The following is a 9,509-nucleotide window of genomic DNA, read 5'->3' on the forward strand; positions in this document are numbered from 1 at the left end:
CAAGATTTGAAGAACAAGGAGCGAACAGTCAGCTGTGGCTCAAACTTTGTTCACCCAGTGTTTCCAACGAAAGTACACGGAGCCCTCAGATTGGGCCGTCGATGTTTTCTAACTCTCTACAATGGCCATGTTGCACTCTTCGCAATCAGTTTGGGGGGAAAAGAGAAAGGAAGAAAAGGAGGGAGGTAGGAAGGAGGGAAGGACTGAGGGAGGGAAGGAGGGAAGGAAGGAAGCAAGCAAGCTAGCTAGACAGCTGAGTCTGGAATTCTGGCTGTCGGCACACAAGGCATATTTCAACTGTCCCCTGACACTATGACCACTATGCAGGTCAGAAACCCGAGACCAAGACCAGGTCCCTATTCCTATGTCCCAGTTCTAGAAACATAGCAGAAACCATGAGCCCCCAAACTAGGTAAGCCTTCCTCTCATCTACTCCAGCTCCCAGAATCACCCCCAAAGAACAGGGGGAAAAAAGAGAGAGAGAGAGCGCCAGTTCATGCTCACACAAATTTAATCTCTGCTCTTGGTCTTAAATTCCAGAGTGTTGCTTCTGAGTTACACTCCTCTTGTGGTGGGCACTCAAGGCCTACTCATCCACCACACCCCTCCCTGCTAGGATGCCAAAGGAGGACCCGAGCTCTCCAGAGACCACTCCATTTCCACTCTGACTCCTGTGGCATATGCACATACGACCTTGCTCAACCATCTACCTAGTGCCATGCAGCAGAGGCAAAGCAGGAAGAGGCGGGGTGGAGAAGTCACAGGCCCACTGGGAGCTGCAGCAGCCAGGACAGGAATAGAAGCCAGGAGGCCCTGCAGGGCCCCAACACTGCCCCGTGGCTCATTTGTTCCTTCATCCATGTGGAGTATCTGTTGAGACGAGTGTATACACCTGCATTCTGTCCTTTGATGCTGTCCTTCTCCCATGACAACACCCCAGCCAGAATCCATCTGCCATCAACTTCACAAGCCAATGGCCCCCCACGGTCCCCCTGGACAAAGACAAAAGAGTGATGGAGGCTCTGCTGTGGGGCCTACATTGCCCACTCCCTGGGTTCTGCTTGAAGAAGTCACTTCAGCAGCTTGCTGGCTGGGGCCCCTTTGGCCTCTCAGTTGGAGACCACGCATAGAAACTGCAGCCTGTAGCCGTCATAGAGGAAGGATAGGGAGAGCAGAGCCAGGTACTGAGGAAAGAGGCCAAGCCTCCAGGAAGCAGGGCCCCACCCCAGGACTCACCCCCCAGAAAGAGAGCTGCCAGAAGCTCCCAGGCACTCACAGAACACGAGCTATTTCCATAACTGGTGGCACAGATCAGGTTCCTCTGGATAAAATGGGTAACTTTGAGATAGAAGGACTTCTTGTGTAAAACACGGTCACACTTCCTGTTGTCCAAAATGAATACCTTGGTCTCCTGCAGCTCTGGAGTCAGTGTCCTGTTGGCTAAGGACGTGTGAAGAATAAGCTGCAAGCCTGCACATCACTCAGCCCTGGCTCCGCCCAGTGTCCTGTACCTTCCTGCTCTGCAGGTCAGCTGAGGTGTTCCCCTACCACACCTGTGCGCCTTCCGTCAAGCCCTTTTTCTCTGTCTCGCAGACACGACACAGCACCCCACTCCGCATGCAAAGCCTTGGTTCGGAGCCTCTTCTCTAGGAAGGTATTGCTGCTGAACCCAAAAGGCTACCAAGTCCAGGCACAGCCACTTACAGCTGTTATTTGTCTTTCCACGGCATTTGTTCCCACAACCCCAGTTGACAGCTGCTTCCCTAAGCATTTCATGTCACCCGTCTACTCAGGGCTCAGCTCAGACCCCCTGAGCTTGATCTCAGGATCCCTTGATTCATTTGTTTTTTAAACAGTCTCATACGGCCCAGGCTGGTCTCGAACTTATGTGCCTGAGGCTGGCCTTGAACTCATCACTTCCTGGCTTTGCCACTCTAATGCTGGGATTACAGGTGGCATTCATTGGTATACACTTCGACACTTTTTTGTCAGCCTCTGTACCACCCACCCCAGTGCCCCACCCTGTGACTTCCTTTCAGGTGGGGCATGCATTCCAGTGCCAAGGGCTCAGAGTATGGCAACTGTTTCTGTTATGTCCCGGGGTCGAGGAGGGGGACTTGATGACTCCCTAACTCTTGAGTTTCTCTAAGAGGCAGATGGTTATGCCCACCAGCCCAAGCAGTGCCAGACTGACCGCAGCGCTTGGATGAGCTGTGATAATGAACGTCGTATGAGGGGAGCCTAACATGCTCCAAAACGCAGCCACGGCCTCCTCAAGGCACCCTAAAGGATGAGAAGGCCCAAAGGGGCATCCCCCAACTCCATCTGACTTACCGGAGGGCTGTTGCTTACTCTGGCCCCAGCCAGTCACCCAGCATTGCGACTCATCCCCCAGGCTGAAGTCGTGGTCCGGGATGCATATGGGCTGCACATACTTGCTGAAGGTGACAGGAGTCCGAAGACGGAGAAGGGCAATGTCACTTCTGATGAGGCGCCCACCCCAGTACTTGGGATGTACAATGATGTCTCCCACGTAAATCTTCAAGATCCAGGAGAAGGCTGGGGCCTTGAGCTTGTGACTACCCAGAATCACTGAATACTCCTTGTTGCTGCAGGAGATACAGAAGCCCACCTGGTGGACATCCATTTCCCGTAACAGCTATGGACCTTCCTCCTCCCAGGACCATTTCCTGGGAGTCCTGCCTGACGTGCTCTGTCCACTCAATCTGGATCAATCCAGCCCCGGGGCGCTCAAGGTCAAAGACACACCAGGCTTTCATTCACAGTCACGTTGAGCCAAGGTGTACGGGTGTCAGTACCCATAAATATTCTCCTGGGGTTGGGGTCTGGGTTTTCCTATTGCCCAGCTTAGGATACAGTCTCTATTGCTTGGGGTCTCACCCCACTCTGGTCCAAGGAGCTTGGGAGAGCCTAAGGCTGACTGTTGCCCTGTGTTAGATGCCTCTTCCCACTCGTTCTCCATCCCAGCTCCTGCATTGCTTCACAGGAGAAGCTGGACTGCCCAGGGTAGCTCTAAGCCTTCAGACCCTAGATCCATGGGCCACACTCACCCCTGGATGCAGTGAGCTGCAGATACCACCCATGTGAGATCAATGAGGGCCCCTCCACACACATGGTCATTTTCTGAGCGAAGGCTCACTTGCCAGGGCCAGTGGTGCTTCCCCTCCGAGTTGTCTAGCTGCCAGGGTGTGCCACAGACTTCACAAGAAGCATTGCAGAGAGGGCAGTGGCCACAGAGAAGAAAATAAGAGTGACAAGGAACGAGTCATCCTTGGGGTCAAGTTGCCAAGGCTATGACGTCAGGGGCTTCTTCCCCTTTCAAAGAGAAGAGACTGAGGGGTAGAGGCAGTGGACTCCCAGGGGTACGGAACTAAAGAAAAAATGACAGTTACAGAGATGAGAGCATGGAGAAAGAGACAGAGAGACCTCACAGCTGCAGAGGGAGAATGAGATTCACAGAGGCCATCTATGCTGGGCCTCAAGACGGTGCAGAAACAGAGCAAGAGTTTCAATACAAGAAACGCTTTTCTTGCACTGGGCCATGTCCGTGAGGAGCTGTCCTGCTGGCTATATCTCTTTAATGAAGGAAAAAAAAAAAAAAGGCTATGAACTTCTCTACGGGAGGTCTTTACCCTAAGCAGTCTGGAGCTCTGGTCTACTAGTCAAGGCTTATGAATGAATAAATGAATGACTAAATAAATAACGAATGAGTGAGTGAGTGAGTTAGTTAATGAACACGGGTGTAGAGGTTCTAAATAAAGTACAATGTGCTGTGGGGTGTGATAGCGCAAGCCTTTATTCCTAGCACTTCAGAGGCAGAGGCAAGCGCTTCTGTGAGTTCAAGGTAAGCCTGACCTATACAGAGAGTTCCAGGATAGCCAGGGTTATTCTGTCTCCACTATGCAAGTAAGATAATAAAAATTAAAAATTAAAAAAAAAAAAAGAAAAAGAAAGAAAGAAGAGGAAAAAGTCTCAAAGCATATTTATAAAAAGAAAGGGTGGGCAACAGACAAGAAAGTGGCAAAGCAAAATTACAAACATGCTTTAAAGTGTCCTGACAGAACTAATTATATATTAACTTTAAAAAATTAGCAAGGAGCTTGAATGGGGCCCAGCAATTAAAAGCACTTAATGAGTCAGGCAGTGATGGCACACACCTTAAATCCTAGCACTTGGGAGGCAGAGGCAGGCTGATTGCTATGAGTTCAAGGCCAACCTGGTCTACAAAGCAAATCCAGGACAGCCAAGGCTACACAGAGAAACCTTGTCTCGAAAAACCAATTAAAAGAAAAAAAAAAAAAGCTGCTCTCCCAGAGACCAAGGTTTGGTTCTCAGCACTGATGTATTCATTCATAATCGTCTGTAATGCTCACACACACACACACACACAAGCTCTGTTGCACATAAAATAAAAAATAACAAAAACAATTTTTAAAGAGCCTGTATCTAATTTTCCTTTTTTAAAAATTAATTTTTAAATAAATAAATAAATATTTATTTTATGTACATTGGTGTTTTGCCTGCAGGTATGTCTGTGTGTGGGGTGTCAGATCCTCTGGAACAGGAGTTACAGACAATTGTGAGCCACCGTGTGGGTGCTGAGAATTGAACCCAGGCCCTCTGAAAGTTAAGTGCTCTTAACTACTGAGTCATTTCTCCAGCCCCAGAAAAAACAATTTTATGTGTAAATTAAAAAAAAAAAAAACACCTTTAGGGGCTGAAGGGACAGTTCAGGTGGCAAAGTGCTTGGTGTGCATGAACAAAGACCTGAGTTCAATTCCCAGCACAGAGTAAAGCCAGGCATGGTGGTACATGTATCCTTGTAACCTCAGTGCTGGGGAGGAGGGACAGGCAAGTCAGAGATGGTCACTAGCCAGTCAGTCTCTCCTAATCAGTAATCTCCCAACCAGTGAGAGACTGTCTCCAGAAACAAAGTGGGCAGTGCAGAAGAAACAAAACCCGAGTTTGACTTTTGGTCTCTTCCTGCATTCATACACACACACACACACACACACACACACACAGAGAGAGAGAGAGAGAGAGAGAGAGAGAGAGAGAGAGAGAGAGAGAGAGAGAGAGAGAGAGAGAGAGAATCTTCAAATGAGACTGAATTACAGAGGGAAAACTGAAAGGAGTGAGGTTTGGACAGAAGCAAGAACATAGTAAATCAACCACGTAGTCAGTAGTGAACCTCAGTGGAGCCCTGACATAACCCAAGGCAGTGGAGGCCTGTGAACGCAACCATGCACTCCCCAGATCTAAGGAAAAAGGCCGGAAGCCCCGGGAGCCAGGCTCTGCACAGCGTCCCAGGAGGCTCCTTATGCAACTGTGGGAAAGGCTCAAAGCCTGTGTTGAATTCAAAGTGGCTCTGCGTTCCCATGGACGACCCAAGCACTCTCCGTCCTAAACAGCTAGGGCAGTGTCCTGGCAGCCACCAGTGCTGTTCAGGAGCTGTTCAGGAAGTACCTCCAATAGTTGCTTCCTATTAGTCCAGAAATGTGATTTAGGCAGATACTTTGATAACACCTCCCACCCCACCCCCTCCCCACTGAAACTTTCCCTGCCACGGGGACCCACTGACCCACCTGGTTGGATATTGTCCTCTATGTAACCTGAAAGAGGGGGGGAAAAAAAGGACAGACATGAGGCAAGAGCTTGTGGCAGGATGGCAGGAAAGGGGTGTTTGTTTGTTTGTTTGTTTTATTAATTAGTCCATCATTCACTCAATTACCAAATAGTCCCTAAACTCATGCTGTTCCCAGTCTCAAGTCACAGACTGGGAACAACTGTATCAGGGCCTGTCAGGGGAGCCATGCTGCCGGGCTGTTCTGGACAGTTAACACGTTACACCACCAAGTGAGCTCAGGGCGGGGCCCAGGCTCGGGGGATCAGGTGCAGGGGAATCCAGAAGAGGTGGCAGGTGTGGGAGACAGCCGAGAGAACACTGGACATGTCTCAAAGAGGAGGAGAAAACCATAAAAACTGATTAAAAAAAAAATTTCCTGGAGCCGGGCTGTGGCGGTGGCACACGCCTTTCATCCCAGCACTCGGGAGGCAGAGGCAGGCGGATCGCTGTGAGTTCGAGGCCAGCCTGGTCTACAAAGTGAGTCCAGGACAGCCAAGGCTAACATAGAGAGACCCTGTCTCAGGGGAGGAAAAAAAAAAAACAACAACAACAACTCCTCCAGGGAGAAACATAGTAGTATACCCCAGAGGACAAAAGTAACGTCTGTGGTGAAGGGGAAGAGAATGTGTGGAGAGGAGCACACAGGGCCGGCCACAGAGGGCCAGTGAGGCAGGCTGAGAAGCCGGCAGAGGTGTGGCCATCACAAGATGAACGCTAGTGAGATGCCCATGCGCCTCTGCAGGACCCAGGCAAGCAGTGACACCATCTGAAAGAGGCTCCAAGAGCAGATATGATAAGCTTGATGCAAGACTAAGGGGCGCTCGCTAGTCTAGAGTGACACTGAGAAAAGAGATGGCCGTTGCTCACTTTGCTAAATTAGACAACTAAGAAAGAAAACCAATTTCGGGGGGGGGGGGGAAATGAGGAGAGGCTGGTGTGGACACCAAAGAAGTAAGATGCTTCAGGATGGCTGTGGGGGGTGGGGGTGGAGGGGATGGGGGTGGAGAAGAGGCCCAGCAGGTGGGTGCACCTTCGGGCCATTGCTTTATGAGGTGGTGTGACGCACAACTGTGGCTCAAGGCCAAGGACCGCTGGTACGATGCAACTGCAGTCCAATGCCTCGGGTAACTGAGTTCACCCAGGGAGCAGGGAAGAGAGAAGAGGCAAGAATTCAAACAGCACCTTCAGAAACATCCTTCTGTCCGAGATGAGCAGAGACTGGGTGGCCGGCTGTGGGCACAGAGGACAGAGGGATGCTGCCTCAAACAGAAGCATCGGGGCGCTGGGAGCATTCGGGAGGTGGAGGCAGGAGGTCCAGGACTTCAAGGCTATCCTCAGCTACGCAGAAAGATTAAGGCTACCCTAGGGTTCAGGAGGAGGTTGCCCTCCTTCCCAAATAAAAGGAGGGAAAGGGGGGGGGAGGGTAGGGATGGGGTGGGGGAAGAGTTTGGGGGAGAAGCCACAGAAAATTTAAAAAAGGAGATATAAAAACACAAAACAACCTGGTCTACGAAGTGAGTCCAGGACAGCCAAGGCTACACAGAGAAACCCTATCTCAAAAAAAAAAAAAAAAAACAAAACAAAACAATAAAACAAAACCAAAAAAAGAAAAGAAAAAAAGGAAATAAACAAAACCAGGAACAATAAAAAGTAAAGGTCAAGTCAGGAACAGGCTGCGGATTAAACAGGAAATAAAGAAGTCTTGGGGAAGGCTGGCACTAGGAGGGATCTCTGGAGAACAGCAGTAAGCACACTAGGTTGAGTGAGCCCTGCCTCTCAGCATAGGGAGGGCCCTTCGCCTCCCTCCCCCAGCACCCACCCTGCTTAGGAGGCATTGGCGAAGAAGAAGCCAGTATAGGTACTTGTACAGAGCAGTCGCGTTTGGAGAGACTCTGGGGGCTGGAGAGAAGAGTCTGAGAAGACCGCACTCGAGGGCTTGTCCTCTGCTGGTGACGGGAAGAAACCAATATTTAGAATACCATCCTTCTGAGAGGACGGAGATGCGGGAAGGCACCTGGGTGTGAAGGGAGAGGCCAAGGGGGCTGCTGTCTCCAGAGGCCACAGGGCAGTTGTGGCCTGAGGAACCTAAGCATGGGTAGCAGAAGAGAAGTGACAGCGGCGTGGGGATGGCGCACCAATCCTGGTGGTGGAAAGGAATAGCCATCTGAGCGAGACCGGAGGGGAGAGGACACAGAATGAAAGGGCGACAGAGAAAGGAGGCCCCTGCTTCACCTGTGCTTGGTGGCAGAGGCAGCAACAGTAGCCCCACAAAGCAGGTTAAGACCCAGCGCCTCAAGGATCCAGGCACAGCGTCCGATATGGATGACAACATAGCTAACCCTGAAGAAAGTACCTATGGGCGGCGGCGGAGACAGCGTCAGCGTCCTGTCACGTGCCCACAATCCAGTACGTGATGGCGTCTTAGATAAGATGGCGCCGAGAGCCTAACCAAGCCTCTTCAGGGTCTTTGAGTTCTCGTACCTCGACCCAGTCTGGTCCTTAAGATGACTTCAGATCCCTTGACCCAGACTGGGTCTCAGATTATAGACCTATGTAAGCCCCCCCGGGAGGGGGGGTCTTTAAGACTGTGGTAGCTTTAAAAAAAAAAAAAAAAAAAAAAAGAGTGTGGTAGCCTACTGCGGAAGGAAACCTGGGCCGGGAATGGCACTTTGTTCTCTGAACCAGTTGCACAAGGCATTTCAGTCACTATTGACAAGAACCAGGAAAGCACAAAAACAGAAGAAGAAGGAGGAGGAGGAGGAGGAGGAAGAGGAGAAGAAGGAGGAGAAGAAGGAGAAGAAGAAGGAGAAGAAGAAGAAGAAGAAGAAGAAGAAGAAGAAGAAGAAGAAGAAGAAGAAGAAGAAGAAGGAAAAGAAGCAGAAGAAAACTCCAATATTGGTAGGGAAGGTGGTTTTGAGAACATAATGGCTGAACTGGATCTAAGACAAGTAAAGGAGGGAGCAAGATGCTGCGTGAGGAAGGGGGCCAGCTGTCTTCTTTCACAGACCAGCAATATGAAGAAGGAGTGTTGTCGCTGGAAAGGAGTGTCTCTTTTTGCCTGGCTTTGGGCGTGAACAGGCTTTTCACACAAAAAGATAACAGGATGATCTTTCTGGATTTGCAGAGTCTAGCCGAGAGTGGAAGGTGACCACCAAAATTACTGTTTCCTGGCTGGAGAGATGGCTCAGAGGTTAAGAACCCTTGTCTGCTCTTCCAAAGGTCCTGAGTTCAATTCCCAGAAACCACATGGTGGCTCACATCCATCTATAATGAGATCTGGTACCGTCTTCTGGAGTGCAGGTGTACATGCAGGCAAAACACTAAACATAATAATAAAATCTTTTTTTAAAAAAATTCCTGTTTCCTCTGTTTGGTTCCAGGTGTCCAATAGAATTCCATCACCCAACCTGTCACTTAGATTTTATTTTTATGGGTATGGGTGTTTTGTCTGTCTGTATGTCTGTGTGCCCCAGTATGTGTCTGATGCTCACAGAAGCAAGTAGAAGGCATCAGATTCCCTAGGGCTGGAGTTGCCGATGGTTAGAAGCCACCATTTGGGTTCTGTAAATCAAACTCCGGCCCTAAAGAAGCTCTTAACCATCGAGCCATCTCTCCAGCCCCCAGCTTGGCATGTAAATGAGTTTGAATGAGTAATCTGCGGCACTTACATGTCAGGGCAGGCAAGAGAAGGTTGTCTTTCTGCCAGCAATTGGTTCCCAAAGTTAGGTGACCACCGCCGCTGCACCAGCAGTACCTGGGAACTTGCTAGAAACCTTTTTCCTCAAGCCCTGGCCCAGACCTCCAGGCTTGAAAACTCCCTTAGTGAAACCAGTAATGTGGATTGTATTTCTTTTTTTTAAGA

General features: G+C 49.9%; 1 protein-coding gene across 1 annotated transcript; it reads right to left on the reverse strand.

The window, feature by feature from the left end:
- Positions 1 to 481: 481 nt before the first annotated feature.
- Positions 482 to 8,013, reverse strand: LOC311581918 (inactive serine protease 45-like). Its single transcript, XM_084754461.1, has 6 exons — positions 7,880 to 8,013; positions 5,607 to 5,633; positions 3,072 to 3,219; positions 2,335 to 2,609; positions 1,277 to 1,440; positions 482 to 992 (listed from the first exon to the last, which is right to left on the reverse strand). The coding sequence occupies exons 1-6, from the start codon at positions 7,977 to 7,979 to the stop codon at positions 759 to 761; spliced, it is 948 nt and encodes a 315-aa protein (XP_084610587.1). The 5' UTR covers positions 7,980 to 8,013; the 3' UTR covers positions 482 to 758.
- Between the last annotated feature and the right edge of the window lie 1,496 nt (positions 8,014 to 9,509).

Source organism: Acomys minous (genome assembly GCF_964271855.1).
Source record: "Acomys minous genome assembly, chromosome: 13".
Taxonomy (NCBI): domain Eukaryota; kingdom Metazoa; phylum Chordata; class Mammalia; order Rodentia; family Muridae; genus Acomys; species Acomys minous.